The sequence below is a fragment of the Balaenoptera borealis genome (assembly GCF_965194805.1).
Source record: "Balaenoptera borealis genome assembly, chromosome: 16".
NCBI lineage: Eukaryota > Metazoa > Chordata > Mammalia > Artiodactyla > Balaenopteridae > Balaenoptera > Balaenoptera borealis.
In genome coordinates, this window is record NC_138872.1 from 52,534,347 (window position 1) to 52,557,465 (window position 23,119).

General features: G+C 55.8%; 2 protein-coding genes across 2 annotated transcripts in view; one reads left to right on the forward strand and one right to left on the reverse strand.

Moving 5' to 3' along the window:
• MMP25 (matrix metallopeptidase 25) overlaps nucleotides 1-18,938 on the forward strand; it is a 28,072-nt gene extending 9,134 nt beyond the window's left edge. The window contains exons 2-10 of the mRNA XM_082358740.1: nucleotides 136-268; nucleotides 1,731-1,866; nucleotides 1,973-2,265; nucleotides 6,886-7,062; nucleotides 7,146-7,230; nucleotides 7,397-7,479; nucleotides 7,777-7,929; nucleotides 8,007-8,264; nucleotides 8,417-18,938. Of these exons, the coding sequence (XP_082214866.1) occupies nucleotides 136-268; nucleotides 1,731-1,866; nucleotides 1,973-2,265; nucleotides 6,886-7,062; nucleotides 7,146-7,230; nucleotides 7,397-7,479; nucleotides 7,777-7,929; nucleotides 8,007-8,264; nucleotides 8,417-8,676 (1,578 nt within the window). The 3' untranslated portion in view covers nucleotides 8,677-18,938. The remainder of the gene's footprint in view (nucleotides 1-135; nucleotides 269-1,730; nucleotides 1,867-1,972; nucleotides 2,266-6,885; nucleotides 7,063-7,145; nucleotides 7,231-7,396; nucleotides 7,480-7,776; nucleotides 7,930-8,006; nucleotides 8,265-8,416) is intronic.
• ZSCAN10 (zinc finger and SCAN domain containing 10) lies at nucleotides 18,774-22,870 on the reverse strand (the record flags this gene model as incomplete). The annotated part of the gene is made up of 1 exon (XM_082359716.1): nucleotides 18,774-22,870. Exon 1 carries the CDS (start codon nucleotides 20,169-20,171, stop codon nucleotides 18,774-18,776), a length of 1,398 nt encoding a protein of 465 aa, XP_082215842.1. The 5' UTR covers nucleotides 20,172-22,870.
• Nucleotides 22,871-23,119: the final 249 nt, after the last annotated feature.

Consider the following 23,119-nt stretch of genomic DNA (forward strand, 5'->3'; position numbering starts at 1 on the left):
CAGGCCAGTACCCGGGGCTGAGGACTCTGGATTATCCATGTCTGGTGAGAGGTGGGGCTTCCAGGATGGTGGTGGGAAGGGAAAGTCCCATCTCTTCGACCTTTCCTGCTTCCCCCGTTCCCTCCTCTGGTCTAGGACTGGCTGACCCGCTATGGCTACCTGCCGCCACCTCACCCTGCCCAGGCCCAGCTGCAGAGCCCTGCAAAGCTTCGGGATGCGATCAAGGTCATGCAGAGGTTTGCGGGTCTGCCGGAGACAGGCGTCCTGGGTATGTGGCTCCCCACCCCCTCCCCCAGCCCAGCCTCCGCACCCAGCCTGACCATTGTTGCCTACCCGACCAACCGCAGTTTCTAAACCTCCCGTGTATCTGAATCACGGGCGCTATGAAATGCTGACCTCAGGTCCCAACTTGGAGGTTCTAAGATATTCCTCTTTCAGTAAATATTTATCAGGAATCCCTTCTTGATAAATGACATGTGAGGTCATTTCAGGCTCTGCTGGTATAGTGGTGAACAAGGTAGATGAGGTCCCTGCTTTCACGGAGCTAACATTCTAGAGGGAAACACACACAGATCAAGAACAGAAATATGCAAACTAATTTCAGATAGTGTGAGCATTCTGATGAAAATAAAATGCTAATGGTATTCAGGGAGCTGGTCTGGGAAGGGCAGGCCCCTCTGAAAGATGTCATATGAGTTGGGAGGAGCTCATATGACTTGAAGAATTCGTAGGACACTAAGGAGGAAACAGCCATGGGAAGATGTGGGAAAAGATTGTCCCAGGCAAGTGCAAAGGCCCTGTAGCAGACACTGGCTTGCATGCCTGTAATGAAAGGAGGACTGATGAGCTAAACAAGAGCCTGATCAGGGGCCGTGAAAGGTGTTTCGGTTTGATTTCAAGTGTGATAAGAAACCCTGAGCGGGTTTGAGGGAGAGAGGCAACTTGATGTGATTTGCAATTTTAAGCTTCCTCTGCTTACTGCTGGAGAATGGAGGGTGGGGAGCACTCAGACCAGGAAGGAGGCACGTAGTGTTCAGGCAACGATGTGATGAGACGCAGCTGAATCCAGGGTGTATATTTTGGAGGTAGAGCTGAGAGCCTCATCTGTTGGGTTAAATGAAAGGAAGGGAGAGGTGGAGGGGTCCTGTCCAGCTACGAGGGGAGGTAGGACCCTTTTGGCAACAGGATGTGCTCAACTGCTCTTTTTCACCTCAACCTTCACTTGGAGTGAGGGGACGGCTGGGGATGGAGCCAAGCTGGTAAAGGGGATTCCAGGAGATCTGACCTAGGAGGGGCTTGCGCAGGAGACCAGAGACCCAGCTGGCCTGGGGACTTTCAACTTTATCTGGATGTGATGGGGACTTGGGAGCTAGCGTGTGAGGTATGGGCAACCTCCCAGGGGGTTCCAGCCTCCAAGAGAGGAGTTCTCACTGCACCCCCAGGGTTCCTTTCTCTAGAGGCCAGCGGCCAGGGCTCAGGGAAGCAGGATGCCCAGATCCTGGCCTGAGACTCTGAGTCCATGCAGGGCCATGCAGAGGGTGATACTACCCAGAAGGGCAGTGTCATAGTCTGGTATGAGCTGGCTTCCAGAATTAGATGGCCTGGGTTCCAATCGAAGATGTGGGGCCTTCTTGGGCAAGTGTTTGAAGCGCTATGAGACTCAGTTTCCCCATGGAGAAAGTGAGCTGGTGCCTACTGGTGACCCCCCTCTGCCACAACCTCTCCCCCAGACCCTGTGACAGTGGCCACCATGCATAAGCCCCGCTGCTCCCTGCCTGATGTGCTGGGGGCGGCGGGGCTGGTCAGGCGGCGCCGCCGGTATGCTCTGAGTGGCAGCGTGTGGAAGAAGCGAACCCTGACGTGGAGGTAGGTCCTGGCGCCCTCTCCCACCCTGGGCCTGCCTGACCCAGCTTCGAGTGAGTGGCTGCCTTCTCTCTCCTCGGCCCCCCTCACTCGCCCCTCCTCTTTCCAGGGTAAACTCCTTCCCCCAGGGCTCAGTGCTGAGCCAGGAGACAGTGCGGACCCTCATGCACCATGCCTTGACCACCTGGGGTGTTGAGTCAGGCCTCGAATTCCAGGAAGTGGGTTCTCAGGGCCCGATGGAGCCTGACATCCTCATCGACTTTGCGCGGGCCTATCACCAGGACAGTTACCCCTTCGACGGGCAGGGGGGCACCCTCGCCCATGCCTTCTTCCCTGGGGAGCACTCCATCTCTGGGGACACTCACTTCGATGATGAGGAGACCTGGACTTTTGGGTCAAAAGGTACAATCTCCCCTCTTCTGAGAGATCCTCTCCCCACATCTGTCTGTCCTTAAGAATTAAGTTTAAATTACCTTTATTTATGGAGGCTGTATCAGTTGGGTTTCTCCAGAGAAATAGAACCAGTCGGATGTGTGTGTGTGTGTGTGTGTGTGTGTGTGTGTGTGTGTGTAGAAGGTGATTTATTTTAAGGAATTGGCTCATAGGATTGCAGACGCTGGTAAGCCCAAAATCTGTAGGGCAGGCCTGCAAGCTGGAAATTCAGGTGACTTGATGGTGCACTTTTGAGTCCCGTATTTGCAGAACAAGCCAGTTGGAAACCCAGGCGGGATTTCTATGTTGCAGTCTTTGAGGCAGAATTCCTTCTTCTCCAGGAAACCTCAGTTTTTGTTCTTAATGCCTTCAACTGATTAGACGAGGCCCACCCACACTATGGAGGGTGATCTGCTCTACTTACTGTCAATTGAATATAGACGTTATCCATGTCTATAAAATAACCTCCACAACAATATCTAGACTGGTGTTTGATCAAGCATCGGGGCACCATGGTCTGGCCAAGTTAACACAGAAAATTGCCCATCACAGAGTCCTGTTAGATGCTCAGCTCCAAGGTGGGGCTGAGGACTTAAAGGGGCAAAAACACAGCTCTGCCAGCAGCTGAGTCAGAAGAGTAACTGGCAATTGCTACACATGGTGACCCAACCACGGGGAATCACAACAGAGGAAGTCCTCAAGCCTGGGGGTGCTCAAAGGAAGGCTGATCCAAAGCTCTTGAGTGCCGGGGACTTCCTGGAAGTGGTGACTTTGTTTGTTCCAAACAAAGTGCTGAGTGCCAACTGGTGCCCAAGGTCCCACTCTCCCGGCGTATGCAGGGCGGGGGGGTGGGGGGTGGGGGAGAGGGGACACATAAGAAAGCACAAGCCAGTGAGCTCTCCGAGGCCAGGGGAGTCAGGGGTGGGAGCACTGGGGGGAGAAACAGCCTGGGACATTTGGGGCTGGAAGGCAAAAATATGGTGTTGGGAGGGGACTGCAGAGGCTGGAGGGCAGGTCTCACACCATGAGGGGTCTTGGACAGCACATGGCGGGGTCTGGATGATAGGATTCTGAAGGCAGTGGGAGCTGTGGAAGGTTTTGCATTCTAGAAATACCACTGGCTGCCATGGGGGGCAAGATAGGGACAGGGAGGCAGGAAGCTATCTTGGGGTCCAGGTGAGAGATGATGGGGGGATGGGAGTGGGGGCAGAGGGCAGTGGGCAGCTCTGAGGGGAGTCTAGTCAGGATGGGCAAAGATTGGGATCTGACTGGGTTCTGGGGGCAAAGGGCGTGAGGATGGTTGGGTACCAGCCAGGTTTCTGGCTCAAGGCCCCTGGAGGATGGTGTTCTGTTAATGCAGGTGGGAAGTGGGGGAGGAGGAGGAGCAGACTCGGGAAGGCAGGGGTGAGTTCAGGTTGGGATGTGTGCCTGCAGTGCTGGCTGGCTGGTCAGTGCAGGTGGTGTGTTAGTGGTCGGGTATCTTGCACTAGAATTTGGATTCCTCCAACTTAGGTCAGGTTCCCCAGAACTGGAGCTTGAGAGGAAAATTCTTGTGCAAGCAGTTTTTGGGGGCATGTTCTCAGGGGAAAGGGAAGCAGGAGAGGACTGGGGAAAGAAGCTAAGAAAGGATGTGGTCTCAGCTGGACAGGAGCCTGACCCCGCAGGGAACACTGGAGCATAAATAATGCCACAGGGTTGGCCCTGCCTGGAGGAAGGGGGCCCAGCTCGTCCAGCCCCCGCCCCCCCCGCCCCCACATCCATCAGCCACTGGCTGCAGACTGCTCGGGGAAGGGGAGGCTGGGCCAGGAGGGAGAGCCATTTCCTGGGGAAGGGGGCGGCGGAGGATGGGCACACAGGCTCTGTAGAGGATTTGGGTGAGGTGCAGATCACATAGATAGACAAATCCACCATAGGGAGGCTGTGTAATGCAGCATTTAAGATCTCCGGGTTGAAGTGGAACTCGAGCCAGGGTTCCTCTGCCTGCTGCGTGTATCAGTTACTTGACCTCAATGTGCTCAGTTTCCTCATCTGAGAAATGGGGATAATAATAGTATGTGCTGGTCCCATGGGCTTGCAGATTAGACGAATAATTCACCTACAGCTCTCAGCACAGGGCAGTCTGTTCACTGCCAGCTGCTATGAGCTGGGTCTGGTGGCAGATTTGAGAGTTGGCAGTACTTGGGGGTAAGGTTCCAGGAGAATGTAGAATGTGAAGATCAAGTTCAGAGCTGTGGGGCGTCCCACAATTAAGAGGAGGGTGGCAGGGAAGGAGGAATGAAAGGAAATGGAGAAAAACCAGGCTGAAAGGTGACCAAGAACAAAAGCAAAGGAGGAAGTGGACAGGAGTGAGCAGGGCAGCAAATCATCCAGTAAGTTACTTACGCCTGGATCTGGCCCTCTGGGGACAAAGTGACCTTAGTGCCCACAGGCTTGGTGGGTGCCAGGAGAATCTAGACCACAGAGGCATGAGAGGAGCTGAGGAACTGAAGGCTGAGTTCAGACCACTGACCAAAGAACTTGTTGCGGAGGGAGAAGGGACATGGATGGGGGGCAGACAGGTCCAGGGGGTGTCTTAGGCTGAGGGAGTCTTGAGCACTCAGGGACAGTGGATGAGCCAATAGAAAGAAAGGGGTGGGGCATGGGTGCATGGATCATGGATTAATGGATGGATAAATGGATGGATGAACGGACACACGGATGGATGGATGGACAGCTGGATGCATGCATGCATGAACGCAGTGATGAACGGATGGGTGGGGCATTGTCCTTGTCCTGGAGGAGGTGAGCGAAGCAAGGACCTCCGCCCAGGGCACGGCAAGAGGCAGGAGGTGAGCTGGGGGAGATGAAGCTCTGTGCCCGATGCACAGGAAGTTACAGATTACATCAGCGGCCTGTCTTGATGAAATAGGAAATGCATTTGTCAGCATTTGTCATCTAAGAGTTGGGAGCTGGGGCTGGGGCTGGGTAGCGGCTGAAGGGGCTATGAGTCTGGAATTGAAGCTGAGTGGAGAGAGCAAAGGAGCTGCCTGCTGAGGCTGTGGGCAAGGATGAGAGGAGGTGCCGAGGACCCCCAGAGATGGGCACCAGAAGTCTCATGTGGCTGGATCTGCATGGTTGTGTAATTTCCCCAGCTGAATAGCGTGAGAAGGGTGCAAGAAAGGGGTGCGGCCAAAGGAGAGGCAAGGCGGGGTGGGGGGGAGTGGTGAGATATGAAAAGGATCTACCTAATTAAGACGCCAAATGTCCTCCAATTTCTTAGAAAAAGCACTCAGTGCAATGAGAAAATCCACAGTCAACACGGGAATTCATCAGTACTTATGAGTTTGACCAAGACATCTGAAATCACTGCTGAGCTAGCTGCAGAACAGCACAGCCAGGGTACCAGCTCTGTCATTTAACTTGACCTCTCTGTGCCTCAGTTTCCTCACTTGTAAAATGGGGATAGGAGGTAGAGGTTTGTGAAAAGTAAATGCGGACAAGTGTTTGCTACTCTGCTTATGACTCACTCATTTCATCCTTAGATTCTCGCCTAGTGGCCTTGAGGGGTGGAGAGAAATTTGCTTTTCAGTTCACCAGGTTACTTCCAATAAACCCACATGCAACACTGCTCACTCTAGTTAGAAATTTCCATGAAGTAGATCAACATCTGGGGAAATCCGTACCTCCAGGCGGGGCTGCTTGCCTCTCTTGCTGTCTCTGTCCCTCCTTGGCCTCTCACTGGCTCAAGAATCGATGAGGCGCTGGGGTTTGGCCAGCAGCTGGGAGTGTGGATAGGCTCCGTCCTGGTGCCTGGGCTGTGTCCCCAAGGAAGAGGCTTCTGTGGTCAGAGAGGCTGGGCGCCGGGGCTAGCAGGCTGTGGTTGGAGAGTGCCTGCTGGAGCCTCGTGTTCTGAGAGGGATGAAGTCTGCAGTGGTGGGGAGGGAAGGCGAGGACCCCAGGGAGGTGGGGGTCGGGGTGGAGGCTGTGGGAGAGGGAGATGGGGGAGGGGAAATAGAGGACTGAGGGGTTGTGGGCACTGGGGTGGGGGATGGACCCGGGGCGGCGGACCATGGGGCGGGAGTGGGGCCATGGAGTCTGACCAACATTCCCCGTGGGTGGGAGTGGGAAGGGTGAGGAGGGGTGGGGGGCCTCTGCCAACAGACTGGAGCTGTAAGAAGGGTACTCCAAGGGCTGGGGCTCCCTTAAGAGAACTGCACACACCCTGAGGCTCCTGATTCCCCCAGAATGTTTCTGTATGTTGCCTTCTTGGGGGAAGGGGCTTCATCAGTGTAAAGCTGCTCCTTCCTCTATCCACACTGTTTCCTCCTGCTCTTCCCCCAACCTGCTCTGTGGGTTTTTTCAGACCGGCACCCCAGTATCTAGCACTGCCAAACAAGGCTACTCAAGAACATTTACCAAATAAGTGAATGCAGAGAGGAAGGATAAAATGGCTGGGGGCAGGGGGCGGGTGTCTGGGTAGAGGAGGCCCTGGTCACCTCTGAGGGTCTCCTGGCTGTTTCTGCCCAGCAGAAGGCCCCATTTCCCCGGGGCCTGGGAGTGCTAGGGGTCGGGGTGGGGCACAGCTCCAGCCCATTCTCCCTCCCTCCCCAGATGGCGAGGGGACGGACCTGTTTGCCGTGGCTGTTCATGAGTTTGGCCACGCCTTGGGCCTGGGCCACTCCTCAGCGGCCAACTCCATCATGAGGCCCTTTTACCAGGGCCCGGTGGGCAACCCCACCGAGTACCGCCTGTCCCAGGACGACCTCGAAGGCCTGCAACAGCTCTACGGTACAAGGAGCGATGGGGCGCTCGCCGGGTAGCCTCTGCAGCAGGGTCAGGGGACTCACCGCTCTCTAACGGTTTATCCACAGGGAAAGCACCCCAAACCCCACTTGACAAGCCCACAAGGAAACCCCTGGCTCCTCCTCCCCCGCCCCCTGCCCTGCCCCCGGACAGGTGAGTATCCCTCCTGCTGTGAGGCCTTGGGTGAGCTCCCTAACCTCAGGGTCCTTCTCCACGAGATGGGCAGGTAAGAGTCCCTGCCTTGTAGGATGCCGTCCAGGTTAAGTAAAGGGAAAGGGGCCCCCCAACCCTCTCTGTTCACCTCTCTTTTCCTTCCCAGCCCCTCCCAACCCGTTCCTGATCGATGTGGTGGCCACTTTGACGCCATCGCCAACATCCGAGGCGAAACTTTCTTCTTCAAAGGTAAGTGACTTCGGACCTCTCCGACCCCATATAGTTGGCTTCCTACCCACTTAGAGTGACCCGCCGGGGCTGTGAGGTTCGCAGGGATGCGGGACTTTCAGTGCTGAAAAGGGGAAAGCCCTGGACCAGCCGGTCACCCTAGAGCCACTGCAGCCTTGATTTTCAGATGGACCTGCCCACCCTGCGGTGGGAGGGGAAACCTAGCGCTGTGTTCGAGCCACACACTGAGGGGGGTGGGGAGGAGACCTCCTGCCGTCTCATCTCACGCCCACATGCCCACCCCTTCTTCCCCCGTAGGCCCGTGGTTCTGGCGCCTCCAGCCCTCGGGACAGCTGGTGTCCCCCCGGCCCGCCCGGCTCCACCGCTTCTGGGAGGGGCTGCCGGCCCAGGTGAAGGTCATCCAGGCCGCCTACGCCCGGCATCCGGACGGCCGGATCCTTCTCTTCAGCGGTGAGTGAGGCTCGAGGCGTGGCTGGCTCCGGGCATGCGCAGCGCCGCTCACCTGCCCCTCCCTCCCACCCACTCAGGTCCGCAGTTCTGGGTGTTCCAGGACCGGCAGCTGGAGGGCGCCGCGCGGCCGCTCACGGAGCTGGGGCTGCCCCCGGGGGGGGAGGTGGACGCCGTGTTTTCTTGGCCGCTGAACGGGAAGACCTACCTGATCCGGGGCAGGCGGTACTGGCGGTACGACGAGGCGGCAGCGCGCCCGGACCCCGGCTACCCGCGCGACCTGAGCCTCTGGGAGGGGGCACCGCACGCCCCCGACGACGTCACCGTCAGCAACACAGGTGGGAGAGAGCGCCCGCGGGGAGAGGCCGAGGGATGGGGAGCTAGAGGACGTCCCGGGGGTTTGGAGAGCCCTGGGGAGAGAAGCCGCACGGGGGGAGGGGGGAGGGGCAGGCCTGGACCAGCCCCTGAAGCAGCTGCTCCCTCCCCGCAGGTGACACCTACTTCTTCAAGGGCGCCCACTACTGGCGCTTCCGCAAGGGCAGCGTCAAAGCCGAGCAGGACTCCCCCCAACCAATGGGCCCTAAGTTTCTGGACTGCCCCGCCCCCAGACTCCCCAAAGCGACCCTTAAGCCAGGAGCCTGCGACTGTCAGTGCGAGATCAGTCAGGCGGCAGGGCGGCCGTCCGTGCCCCCCCTGCTGCCCCTGCTGCCCCTGCTGCCCCTGCTGGTGGGGGGCTTCGCCTCCCGCTGAAGGGTGACCGCCCACCACACGGAAGGGACCGGATCTCCCACCGCGGGCCCTCTGTCCCCGGGGGCGGAGCTCAGCGAGGATGCTGCTGGGCGGATGCGGGTGGAGTTAAGCCCAGGGAAGACCAAGGGGTGGTGACAGGACTAGCCCTGGCACTGAATGCCCCACGTGTTTGGCCTCCTAGTTCTCTCCTCCCCCTCCCCTGGCAACCCGGACTCCGGCCTGGCTTCGACCCCGCAGGACTCTTCTTTTCCCGGAATACCTAGCCTTTCCCGGAGCTCAGCCGGCTGACTCCCTGCAGCCCTGGACCCGCCTGGCAACAGCAGCTGTCCCAAGCTGTTCGGGTCTTTACAGGACAGGCTTGCCCGGGACGCTGAACCCCAGGCCGGCTCTCCACCCGCTGCCCTGACGTTTCTCACCCTGTCCTGCTTCCATGAAGTCCCAGTCAAGCCATATTGGTGGGGACCCCAAACCCAGCCCTGAGACCACCCCTGAGCACCAGTGTCCCAAGTTCTGGGTGACGTCAGTGGCAACATGGATGATACTCCAGAATCCCGCCCCAGTGGACTTCTTTCTGGTCACCACGCTGGTACAAGAAATGCCTACGTTCAATAGGACACCATCCTGTCCCTAAAACACCTCTCCCCACCTCCACACCTGAGCCTCTGCCACCTCCTTCTGAACTGCTTGGCTCCATCAGCTCAATGCTGGTGGAAAGACAGTGGACTGGTCCCCTCTCAGTCCAGGGTCACTGGCTCCTCAGCCTTCCTGGGTGATGAGTGGGTGGAACCTGGGCCACCTCATTGACCACCCTGCAACCTCTCCCCCGCCCACTCTCCACAGAATTCAGGATCTAAATCAGTGCCTCTGCAACTATGCTTTTGGAATATTCCACAACAGAGTGACTCACTAAACTTAAAAATGCAGATTCCATGCCCTCGCTCTGAATGCTCACTCTAGGGCTGGGGCCATGAATCTGCATTTGAACAAGCTGGGGTGGGGGTGGCCCTGCTGGGCAAGGGAGCTGGGCCAGCGGCTGTCATCTCTGTGTCTCTGCCTTGTGGCTTTTCTGTGTTTCTGCCATGTTTTCTCTCCCAGGGGCCAACCCCTTCCTGTTGTCTACAAAGCCCAGCTGATGGCCTTGGTTGAGAGAGGTCCACCCCCCATGTGTGGAGTCACTTAGCGGCCACTTCTTTGGTTGGTACCCAGCTTCAGCGGCCCCACAGTGCTGCCCAGAGCTGAGGCCAGTGGGGATGTTGCCCACCTTGGTCACGAGCAGCAGACCAGTAGGAGGACGACAGCCAGGTGTCTTCAACCAGCCTGGGACCTGAGAATTCAAGGCGACCAGAAAGCTATCTGGGCCTCTGTTAGGATCCTCGTGAAGTATGAGGAGGAGGAAACTTGTATTTGAAGAGCTTGTCAGCCCCACCAGGAGGACAATAAAAATGACGGGAGAGAAAGCCCTTCGTTTCTTCTGAGCACTGATGGAGCTGGGGTGAAGTTCGGTGGCAGGGACCTGACAGACCCAAATCACTCTGATTTGCAGAAGAGGTTGGAATCCAGTGTTGATGGGAGACAGGGTGGATGAGAATGAATGGGAGGAGGAACCCAAAAAGTTGGTTGAAGGGAGCCCAGAGGAGGAATGTCCCATGTGAAATTCGAGGCTGCTTTCACTGCTACGATGGAAACTTCTTCTCCAGCCTTTAAGACTTCATTAAGTCTGCTACACAAAAATGCCACATTAAATTGAATTATATTATTTAAAGAACAGTACAGTCCCATAATAAAAATGTAAAACTTCTGTGTTTCAAAGGAGACCATCAGAAAAGTGAAAAGTCACCCCAGACACCCTTGTCCCTTGTACACCCCCTTCTTCATACACTTTCTCCCTAAATGCAGATTCTTTAGGTGCAAACAGGCAGAGCTTCAGACTGCAAGTCAGCTCTTCCAAAATGACCCTGCAGCAAACACTGCAGGATTCCACCCAATGGGGGCTCTGGAGTCAACAACTCAGACCGAAGTGGATGTTGGTGCCAGGGGCAGTGGGAGGGGATGGGGAGTGAGAATTTCATGGTTGCGGAATTTTGGGTTTACAAGATGAAAAGTTCTAGGGATGGTGGTGATGGCTCCACGAGAAGGTGAATATATCTGATGCCTCAGAAACGTGAACTTAAAATGGTGATGAAGTTAAAGGGTATGTGACATGTGTTTTATTTCACGTACAATAAATTCTTAAAATAAAAAAAAAAAAAGTGAAAAGAATGGGGAAAATTTTTTTGCAAATGATATATCTGATAAGGGACTTTTATCTCATATGTATACACTACCCTGACAACTTAACAATAAAAAGACAACTCAATTTAAAAATGGGCAAAGGGACTTCCCTGGTGGTCCAGTGGCTAAGACTCCACGCTCCCAATGCAAGGGGCCCAGGTTCAATCCCTAGTCAGGGAACTAGATCCCACAAGCATGCCTCAACTAGAGATTCCGCATGCTGCAACAAAGATCCCTCATGCCGCGAGACCCAGAGCAGCCAAATAAATAAATAAATATTTAATTAAAAAAATAAAACCTACTATTTAAAAAATCATTAAATAAAATAAAAAATAAAAATGGGCAAAGGATCAGTGTATACATTTCTCCAAGGAAGACGTACAAGTGGCCCATAAGCACATGAAAAGATGCTCAACATCCTTAATCATCAGGGAAATGAAAATAAAAATCAGAGTGAGATACCACTTCACACCCACTAGGATGCCTAGAATCAAAAAGACATAATAGTAAGTGTTGATAAGGATGTGTGGAATTTTGATACATTACTGCTGGGAATATTGAATGATTTGTCATTTTGGAATATAGTCTGGTGGTACCTCAAAAAGTTAAAAACATAGTTACTGTACGACCCAGCCATTCTACTCCTAGGTGGAATTCATGAGAAAAAGCATGTCCACACAGAAACTTGTACATGAATGTTCATAGCAACATTATTCATAATAGCCAGAAGGTGGAAACAACCCAAAAGTCCATCAGTGGATGAATGGAGAAACAAAATGTGGTCCATCCTTACTGTGGGATGTTGTGCAGCCATAAAAAGGAATGAAGTCCTGGTACACGCTGCCACATGGAGGAACTGAAAACACTATACCAAGTGAAAGAAGCCAGACACAAATGGTCACATACTGTATGAGTCCGTTTATATGAAATGTCGAGAATAGGCAAATCTATAGAGACAAAGTAGATTAGTGGTTGCCTGGTAGCGGGCACTGGAGGATGATGGCTTAGGGGTGTAGAATGGCTTTTTTTTTTTTTTCTGGCTGAGCAGCGTGGCATGAGGGGATCCGACCAGGGATGGAACCCATGCCCCTGCAGTGGAATCATGGAGTCCTAACCACTGGACCGCCAGGATAGACCCCCAGAATGGCTTTTTGAGGTGATGAAAATGCTCTGAAATTGATTGTGGTGGTGACGGTTGAACAGTTCTGTGCATTGAATTGGGCACTTTCCTGGGTGAATTGTATGGTATGTGAATTATATCTCACTAAAGCTCTAAAGAAAATGGCTCAGTCCATGATGAAACACAAAATGCCTTCAGATGGTGGCCTTCACGAGACAGACATGGAGGGGCCGAGTGTCACGTCTCAGGGAGCCAGCTTTCCAGAGATGAAACCAGAAATATGACTTGCAGCTGAAGCGGGAACTGCTCCCTTCTCTCCCTCCCGCCCTGGAATTCAAAGATGGCTCAGGGAAGATCTGGACTCCCTGGGTAGGGAAAGGGGTTTTCAGACAATTGAATGGGCTCCTAAGGGGCAGGGGATGTTAGCTGGGGTCCAGTGAACCCAAGTGAGGCTTTCACCAAGGAGTGGGACTTGTAGGTCTGTCCCTCTTGGGCTCACACGAGTGGCCCCCAAGGAACCCTGTTCTTCTTCAAGGATATTACAGGTTGAAGTGTGTTTCCCCGAATTCATATGGTGAAGTTCTAACCGCCACTACCTCAGAATGCAACTTTATCGGGAGATGGGTCATTACAGAGGGAATCAAGTTAAAATGAGGTCCTTAGTGTATGCCCTAATCCAGTATGACTGGTGACCTTATAAAAATGGGGACTTAGGAGACAGATACATGTCTAGGGAGGATGCCATGTAAACATGGAGATGGCCGTCTACACGCCTAGGAGAGAAGTCTGGAACACATCCTTCCCTCAGGGCTCTCAGAGGAGCCAAGCCTGCAGACACCTTGATTTCAACTTCTAGGCTCCACCGAGAGAGAATAAATTTGTGCTGTTTAGACACTGGTCTGTGGCAGTTTGTTATGGCAGCTCTGGGTCACTAATACAGTCAGCAAGGCCATGGCCGTGCTGGGCTGTGAGGGGCTGTGGTTGCAGCTGGGAGGCAGGCCAGGCTGTGAGAGATAGGGCCAGGGAGAGCCCTGCCGTGGTGGCTCTGGATTGGGGGGCTCCCAGAGGGCTCAGGGGCATCCCCCATATCTTAACCCGCAGCTGGGTGACGTCCTTCTCCAGAGCTCCAGAAGATTCCTCAGGCTGCTGTCTCAAGTCTGGACTTTCCCTCTGCCCCTCCCCTCTCTTGAGCTGATGGGTCAGGGGTGAGGCCCGTGCTGGGCTCAGAGATTCCCATCCCAGCTCAGGGTGGAGGGGCGAGAGCCAGGGACCCTGAGTGTAAGGGACATGCCCTCCTCAATCCACACCCCTCAGACCTCTGTCGCTTTGTCTTTCTTTCCTTCTATCTCTTCCCCTCTCTGTCTCTGTTTCTGTCACACACACGCAAACACACACAGCTGACCCTGCATCCTGCCCCAGGGTGGCTTCACCCTCCCCCGCCCCTCTCTCTTATGCTCTTAAATCAGTGGATCTCAGGGGGCAGCAGACAGCTCAGCTGGGGCTCTGGCTGGAGGAGCTCAAGGTCACTGGCTCAGGGGAAGCAAAAGTTGGGGGAGGGGGCTGATCTGCAGCCAGAGGACTTTCCAGGGTGGTGGGACAGGCTGCTTCTCTGGAACCCTTTTCCTCACACCTGTTCCTCCCACCAGGTCACAGCAGCAGAACCCGGAGCCACCATGTGCTTCTCCAAAGTGAGTGAGAGGGAGTGATGGGGGGGAGATTGGGCCCTGGAGTCTCATTTCCCCCATGTCCCCCACCCCCACCAGCCCAGCCCCCACCCCTGCTGAATGGTCCACATGCACCTGCCTCTGTCCCACCCTCCCTGGGCCCTGGGGGAGCCACTGGGGAAGCAGAGGGTCAAAGGCATGTGACCTGTGCCATCAACAGGGCCCAGTCTCACAATGACCCTGTTTGAATGCTCTGCTGTCACCGTCTTGAAATCCTGCATAATTGTGGACAAAGGACCCTACAGTTTTCTTTTGCTCTGAGCCCTTTCCTTTATGGAGCAGGTCCTGTTGTGGGCCAGTATTCCTGTCTGGGAGGTCAGTTATGGGGGGCAGCTCTGTGTGCGTATCTGTGTGTGCAGGAGCACCAAGGAGTTATGGGGCAAGGGTGTCACTTTAGGAATTAGACTGGACATGCTCCTGGGGGAGCTGGAAATGGAGGGTCTGCAGTGTAAGAGGAATCAGCCATCCCCTTGGACCCTGTCTACACCCTGGAAACCCGAGGGTAGAGGCTGGGCAGTGCTTTCTGGGAAACTTAAAAATATTCTTCTCAGGTGCCTGGATTAGCAGCTGAAGCCTGCACTGGCCTCACTGTCTATTCTTTCCCTTTGGGGTGCCTTCCCCCCTCCCCCCACCACACCACTCCCCCCACCTCAATTCTGAGGGTGACCAGATGCTCCAGGGAGCTCTGAGCCACGCAACATGGGGATCGGGGAGAGTCTCTGCGGGATGACCCAGGGCTGAGTGGTCAGGCTCAGTTAGAGGGTCAGGAGATTGTTCCCACTGGCCCCCAAGGTGTTCTTTTGCCCCGTTGTGTGTGACACTGGGCTGACAGGGTGGTGCCCCTGGTGACACAAAGTGTGCAGACAGGTGCCTTGCACACGCTGTGAATGGCACTGACCACCCAGGGGCCGGAAGGCAGTGTGGACAGCGCCAGATTGGGACCATAATGTGGAGTCTTGTGAGGGGTCTGTGGGGCGCCTCCCACCTCCATGGTGGAGCCAAGTGTCTGGTGGGGAGGGGCTGGGGCCCGGGGGCCTGCAGGGTCAGTGGTCAGGTAGAGCCTCAGACAGGAGAGGACAGTGCCAATTCCTCCCCGTTCAGCTCTCACCGGGACCACGGAGGGCTAGGGATCTGGGAACCAGGTTGACCCTGCACACTCAGCGGCAATGGTCCTACTTGTATGTGTGTGTGTGTGTGTGTGTGTGTGTGTAACAGGTCTGGGGGAGTTGTCAAGGTCACATAAGCCTGAGTGTCACTGTTACCTCCACAGGGAGTCCCAGATAACATTGCTGTTCTGAGGGCCAAAATGGTAAGAACTTCTTCCGCATGTGTGGTTGGGGGATGCAAGAGGCCTGGCTTCTGCTGGGTGAAGCTGAGAATGTCCTGGCCCACCTGAGACGCAGGAGGGAGAAGGACCAGGCCTCTTTGTCCCAACTCTTTCTCTCTTCACAGCATGAGTGTGTGGACGACTTCTGTGATGACTTCCAAAGTCAACCCCAAGCAGACACACAGGTGGGTCAGTGCGCCCCTATTCCCCTTGCCTCCCCAGTTTAAGTGTGGTGGGTGGTTTCTGATGATGGTGATGATGGTGAAAGCTCAGCACCCAGTCCTTACACTGGACAAAATTCCTACCTGTGTGGCAGGTGAGTGCACAGGTGGGGGATACAGAGGCCCAGGGATGCTGAGGGAGGTGTCTAAGTCAGAGGGCAACTGATGGCAGGGCAGGGATGCCAGATTCCTGGTCCCCAGGCACGCGCGCTGAACCCTCACCTTGCGGTGAGGGGGGCACAGATGAGAACAGGCTGGGGCTTGGGGTTTGAGACTGAAAGTGAGAGAGGGTGGGGGGATTTTAAACGGAGCATTGTTTTCCCAGAAGGTCGAGTCAGTCCTAGCAAAGCTGGAGGTGAGTTTGGGCCTTGCCCCTCCCCCAAAGAGTAGCCCCCAGGGTTGGATCAGCCAGGTTATCTGGGCTACTGTCTCCCTTTGGACTCACCTGGACGCATGGGAGGCCACAGTGGGGACCACAGACCTCAGCGGCAGGGGCAGGTGTGCAGCGTCCACACTTCCTCTCCCCAGGACCAACTCAGTGAGAACCTGCTTGAAGCTGTGGATGCTGAAGTTCACAACAATGTACGGGTGAGTATGAGCCACTGTCACAGCCCCTTGCTTCCCCTCCACCTTGCTCTCTCTCGCTGTTGGCACTGCCATGTGTGCATATAGCTCCCCTGAGTGGGGGTTGGAGGCATGGCCCCTGAGAGCTCAGGAGGTGCAGCCTTGCTGGCACCGGCCTCCCCGCCCAGCACACAGTGGCCAGAGCCCTGCCCTGAATTCACGATGATGAGCCCCGTGGGCCTGGTGCTGGGCTCAGAGGCCAGTACGCCAACAGGCAGGTACACCTCACCATGGTGGTTTACGCCTCGAGGGGAATTGAGGGGCCAGGCCCAGCCTCTGGGAAAAGTCCTGGTGTCTATGGAGCTGTTGGCAGGAAAGCAGGCAGTTTCCATTTGCGGGCTTCTGTGTCCCAGACTCTCACAAAGGCTTGGAGGCCTCAGCCAGGGTCAGGACCTGGGGCTGCATCCCCCCCTAGGGGAGTCCCTGAACAGCCTCCCATCCCTGCAGGAATTCACCCCCTTGCTTGGTGAAGTGCAGCAGGAATTCCGTTGTAGAATCCGGAGGCCCTCTGGTACTGATAATCCAGGGGACCAGAAGCCGGGGAAGAGCTTTTGGGACAGAGCGCTGAGGCAGTTCTGAGAACGGCTGCAGGAACTGAAGCGGAAGTTTTTTGTTGCGCTTGCCTGCCTGCGGCAGAAGGTGGCTGCTGGCCTACAGGCCTTGCGCAGTGCGGTTGAGGCCATCTGGGGAGAGTTGAAGTGTTTCTTCTTCTCTGTGGGGCAGGTCTTCAAGAGCCTCATCCAGGTCTAGGGAGCCCCACAGGGTCCGGGAGGAGATTGGCCTCATGTAGAAGCCAATTTGATTCTCCCCTTCTCAGTAAGAATCTTCTGAAGCGACCTTTGCCCTCCTGCTCACCCTTGACCCATCCTTGCAACCTCCCTCACCTCCTGTCCTTCAGGGAGGACACCACCCTGCCCATCAAGCTCTCCCCACCCGGGTTTCCTTCTCCAGGTCTGACCTGCCTGTCGCTGTAGTGCTGAAATCCTAATAGAAGTTGATTGAACCAAATGGAGTGCCTGTGGGGATGGAGGCTGGGGGCCCAGTGGTGACAGGCAGAGTTCGTGGGTCAGATGGACCCAGGTGGGGGTCCTGGTTCTGGGTGAACAAGGACAAGCCACCCGCCTCTCTAATCTGTAACTAGGGACACTGGTCAAGGACTGACTCGTGGTGAGGACTGGACCATCTCAGGCCAGTGCATTGCTTATCGCGGTGCCTGAGGCATAGTAGATGCTCAATAAATGCACACTCCTGGGGCACAGGGAGCTCCAGGGAGGGGCTTTGACCCCTCTTTTCTTCTCCTGATCTCCCTCTTTGGGCCTTCACCACTCCAGCTGGGGCCTCGCAACTCCTTGGTCTTTCTCCAAAAATCAGAGCCCCAGGAGCCAAGGAGGGTGGGGAGGGAGGGTGCACCCAATCCTGGGCCAGGAGGGAAGGCAGAGTAGGAGGTGGGGGGGAGTGGGGTCTCTGGGCCTGTGGCCTCCCTCACCTGGGCCTGCAAATGAAGACTGGGATATCCGGGAGCAAGGCCTGAGGGCCAGCCATGCTCACCATCTCTGAGACCAAATTCCCCTCCCCCCAATCTCTCCAACCTCACCCCACCCAGCCCTGACTTCCTGCCTCAGGCGTGCTCACAGAGTAGCTTTGCCTTTGGGGATTCTCTGTAACCCACTCTTCCTCCCAACCCCTGAAGTCTGGACCTTCCCTAGGCTCAGAGCTTTCCCTCCCAACTGTGCCTGAGAACCACCTCTACTTTCCCCAGATTTGGGGCTGGTTCTCCTTCAGTCCCTTGAGCTTTGGTTGATGAGTTCACTTCCTCTCCACAAGCATTTGCTAAGGAGCAGTCATGTGTCAGGTTGGTGGAGGGGCAGTAATTAAAATACAATATGTTTTGAGTGAAAAGTGACAGACAAAAGCAGGAGGTGTATGTGTGCTCTGGAGCTGGGGTGGGCAGCTTTTCTCTCCTGTATTTTCACCAGAAGTCACATGATTTAAAATCTGTCCACCAGAGGGAGAGGCAAACCAAGTCAGCCTGATGGGCAGGAAGAAGGTGGGGCAAACCTACAAGGCAGCTTTAGGTTTAGAGGAGTATGATGGTTAGGGGTCCCCAACTGTCAACCTGACTTGGCTGTGGGCAGGTTAGTTTTTCCTGTTAACATTTTCAGTTAGAATTAGTTACCAATGTTACAGAAGAGGTTTCCCGTATTAATCCAGAATCTGGGATTTTAAGTTTTATTCATTTTAATTAATTTAAACAGCCACATATGGCTGGAAGATACTGTATTGGACACGGAGGGTTAGTGGTAGACTCCAGAGGAGAAAAAATTCCGGGGTGAGATTGGTTGGCCTTACCAAGAGCTGCCTGTGACAGAAACCCTCCCCCCAACTCCCAACACACACACACACACACACACACACACACACACACACACACACACACACAGTCTGAGCCTTTTCAGGTGGGAGGAACTCCCCCTGGACCTTCTCCCATCCAGCCTGCTTTTGAAGGGGTGGGGGAAGGAGAAATGCATCACCGTGATACAGTGGGGAGGGTAAAAGGTGGCATTTTGGTGCACTTAAAAAAAACATAAAGAGGGACCACTTTCAAGAAGGCTGTTTTACTTTGGGTATTTTAAAATACATTCCTGAGGCCTGGAAGAGTTCCCTGTGGGGACGGGAAGAACTACTGTGCAGGGTCGGTGGAGCCAGAGAGAGGCGGCTGGGGTGTGGGGGCAGCGCCATCCACTGCAGCCTTGGAGACCAGGCACACCGGGAAGATGCACGCGGGACAGACCTGGCGGAACCAGGCGAAGCTAGTACAGGGTCTCCCGGGCGTGGGTTCTCAGGTGGCGCAGCAGGTGGGAGTTGCGGCTGAAGCTGCGGCCACACTGCGTGCAGGAGTAGGGCCTGGCCCCCGTGTGCACCAGCATGTGCCGCAGTAGGTTGCAGCTGCGGCTGAAGATCTTGCCGCACTCCAGGCACTCCTGGGGGGGTTCGGCCTGCCCAGACGCGCCCTCGTCCCCCGCCCCGGCGTGGGTGGCCAGGTGGCGCTGCAGGTGGGCATTGCGCCGGAAGCTCCGGCCGCACTTCTGGCAGCTGTAGGGCCGCTCGCCCGTGTGGCTGCGGCGGTGGCGGGCCAGGTTGGAGCTGTTGCGGAAGCGGTGGCCGCACGTGTCACAGACGTGAGGCTTCTCCCCAGTGTGGATGCGCTGGTGGCGCGCCAGGTGGGCGCTCTGGCTAAAGCCCTCGCCGCACTCGCTGCAGCGGCAGGGCTTCTCCCCCGTGTGGCTGCGCCGGTGTCGGGCGAGGTCCTGCGTCTGGCTGAAGCTCTTGCCGCACTGGGCGCAGTGGTGGGGCCTCGGGCCGCCGTGGGTCAGGAGGTGGCGGGCGAGGCCGGCCCTTCGCATGAAACGCTTCCCGCAGTGCGGGCAGCTGTAGGGCTTCTCGCCCGTGTGCACCCGCTGGTGGCAGACCAGCTGGGAGCTCTGACTGAAGCTGCGGCCGCAGACCTGGCAGGAGAAGGGCCGCTCGCCTGTGTGCACACGCCGGTGTGCCCCGAGGTGCTCGCTGCGCCGGAAAGCCTTGCCGCAGTCGCCGCACACGTAGGGCCTGAGCTCGGGCCCGGGACGCAGGCTGCCCGAGCACTCGGAGCATTGGTGGCCCTGGTCCTTGGCGTGGATCCGCAGATGGCGCTTGAGGCTGGAGCGGCGCTGGAAGGTTTGGCCGCAGTGAGAGCACAGGACGATGGCCAGCTCGGGGGGCGCTGGGGTCTTGGTCTCCGGGGCGCCTGGGGGCTTTTGGTCCTGGGCGTGCGCCAGCAGGTGCTGCATGAGGCGGGCCCGGCGCTGGAAGCCCTGGCCGCACTCGGCGCACAGGAAGGCGGGCTCGGAGGAGTGCGTCTGCAGGTGTTTGCTCAGGTGCGAGCTCTGGCGGAAGCGGTGGCCGCAGAGGTGGCAGGTGTGCGGCCGCTCATCCGTGTGCGTGCGCATGTGCAGCTTGAGGATGGAGCTGCGGCCGAAGCTCTTCCCGCAGCACAAGCACAGGAAGGACCGCGCGCCCGGGTGAGACCGCAGCTGGTGCGTCTCCAGGCGGGCCAGCTGTGGGAAGCTCACCCCGCAGTCTGTGCAGATGAACTTTATCTCCGGCTCCGACTTGGGGGCGCCCCCAGCCACTTTGACCTCGAGAACTTCACTCCTGTCGGGAGGGGACATTTCTCCACCGGGGCCGCCCACCTCAGGGCCAGGGCAGAGCGACTGAGTGTGGGGCTCTTCCGCTACCCTGGGACTCTCTGCCTGAGACTTTGCTGAGATGGCAGCGGGCCAGGGCACCCCTTTCGGTTCCTCTTCTTTAAACGCCTCGTCTGGGGTTCTGCCTCCAAATCCTGGGAAAGAAGCAGAAAACAGGACAGGTCAGACCTTTTCGGAGGCGCTTCTGGGAATCGCCAGAACCTCAGTGCCTGGAAGCAGAAAGAATCCCAGAATCCTGCAAAGCTGGTAGGTGGGCAGAGGGTGGGTAAAAACCAAATAACATACAGTTTACTGTTTTAAAGTGTATAATTCTGGTCCATTAGGTCCATTCAAAATGTTGTGCAACCATCACCACTATCTATGTCATTCTCCCAAATGGAGACCCATACCCATTAGCAAGCCCTCCCATGACCACCTATTTTATTTTATTTTATTTTAGCTGTTGTAATTAATTTTACTGAAGTATAGTTATTTATAATATTGTGTTAATTTCTGCTGTACAGCAAATGGATTCAGTTATAGATATATTCTTTTCCATTATGTTTTATTAGAGGATATTGAATATAGTTCCCTGTGCTATACAGTAGGACCTTGCTGTTTATCCAGTCTATATATAATAGTTTGCATGTGCTAATCCCGAACTCCCAATCCATCCCTCCCTCCCACTCCCTTCCCCTTGGCAACCACAAGTCTGTTCTCTATGTCTGTGAGTCTGTTTCATAGATCAGTTGATTTGTGTCATATTTTAGATTCCACATATAAATGGTATCATATGGTATTTGCCATGACCACCTTATTGATTGATTGATTGATTGATTGGCCATGCTGCACAGCTTGCGGGATCTTAGTTCCCTGACCAGGAATTGAACCCGGGCCCACGGCAATGAAAGCCCGGAGTCCTAACCGCTGGATGGCCAGGGAGTTCCCGACTACCTATTTTAAAAGCTCAAAGTTTTGGGGGTTGATGATTAGACCCAATGAGCCTTAAGATAGCCCTGTATAGATACAGACATATCAATATATATCTATATAGATATAGATATCAGTATATATTACCTCATCAAAATAGTCCATTTTTTGCCAAAGAGGTCAAAAAGTCAGGTCGGGACCACCCCTGACAGGCAAAGAAAAACCCTTCAGTGGTCATAAACCCGGGAAAAAGGCCTCTTACCCAGAGGATGCACAGGCCAAGCCTTCTTTGCTGGGACATCTTCAAAGGTTAGGGACTCCTGTGACCAAAGGAGGGGCAGAGATTGTCAGTGAGTGAGGAATGGGGCTCTAGGACCTGAGGGGGATGAAGAACTTTCAAGGTTTAAATTAAGAAAAACATGGATTTGCTAAAACTTCAGAGGCAGAGAACATTCCAGGGCGTGAGATCGACCTGGAGTGAGGGGACCAGTCCGGCTCACCAGCACAGCTGCCAGCTCCTGATCTCCAGAGTTCTCCTCTGGCCACAGCTCAGGGCCCTGGGGGGCTGACAGCACTGGGGGAGAAAGAAAGAGCTGTTAGAAGCCAGTCCTACCACCATGTGGCTCCGAGGACGTGCACCCATCGTCAGGGCCCTGTGACAGGCATCTTGGCTCGCCCCCATTCCTGTCAACTAGGGAGGCTGCCCGCTTCCTTCCCCACCCTCACCCACCTGGCCCCTCAGCTCCCACCGCACACCAGGCCTCCACCTTCCTTAGGCCCCAGATCCTCACCGCTCTCTTGCGTGGCCTGCAATGTTCTCCTGGGACCTGGGCTCAATGGCTGCTTTGAACTTGGGGGACATCTCCAGGCCCCCATCTCAGCAGGCTTGGAGGGCACTGGCTGGGACAGCGAGAGTTCCTGCGATGGCTCCAGGGCTGGAGGCCCTTCTGAGGGCACTTCCTTCTTGGGGCTGTGGCTGGACACTTGGGAAGAGCCCCCCTGTTCCTCCAAGGTGACCTCTGCACGGGGACAATTCTTGCCAGCATTAAAACTAAAATCCTGTTCAGAACACATCCATGTTAGGTGACGGACAGGACGGTAAACCAAGTCCTACTAACTCCCTAGGGCCATGGGACTGAGGAAAGGTGAGGGTAAGACAGGGAGGGAGTTAGGAGGTCAAGAAGGAGCCGGCAGAGGAAGGAAAGTGGGGTTTAGTGACTTCCTTTTTTTTTGGCCACACTGCGCGGCGTGCAGGACCGTAGTTCCCCGACCAGGGATCGAACCCACACCCCCTGCAGTAGAAGCACGGAGTCTTAATCACTGGGCTGCCAGGGAAGTCCCAGCTCAGTGATTTCTTAATGGGGTGATAAAGTCCCTGTCTTTCCACCTGCTGTCCAGCCCACCTGGCTGCCCCCCTCTTACCAGCGGCCCCACATTGCTGGACTCCCTCTGGACACCCTCCAACAGCAACACCACCTCTTCGCCATCCCTGAGCTGCTGGCCCTGGAGCCGGGCCAGGAGGTGTGGGGGCAGCACACTCAGGAACTGCTCCAGCACCAGCAGCTCCAGGATCTGCTTCTTGGTGTGAAGAGCCGGCCGCAGCCAGTGGCTACAGAGCTCCCGGAGGCGGCTCAGGGATGCCCTCGGCCCCATGTCCTCCTGATACTGGAAGCACCTGAAGAGCTGGTGAGCCACCTCGGGCCGGGGCCTGGCCTCTGGCTGCCTGGGGTCCTCCTGGCCGGCAGCTTCCTCCTCCTCCAGTTTGACTGCTCCGAGCTGCTCTGGCTCCCATGCAGCCGGGCCTGGTTCTGCAAGCATCCTTCACCTTGGGGACACCTCACAGTGGTTGCTCCAACTCTCGGGTCTCTCTCCCGCTTGGCTCCCACACCTGGGGCGTTAAGGGATGCCTACAGATGTGGCCCCAGAGGAATCGTTTCTCGAACTGGTCACGAGTAGTGGCTCAGCCTGACCAACACACCAAAAGGCAGAGAAAATGGATTGTT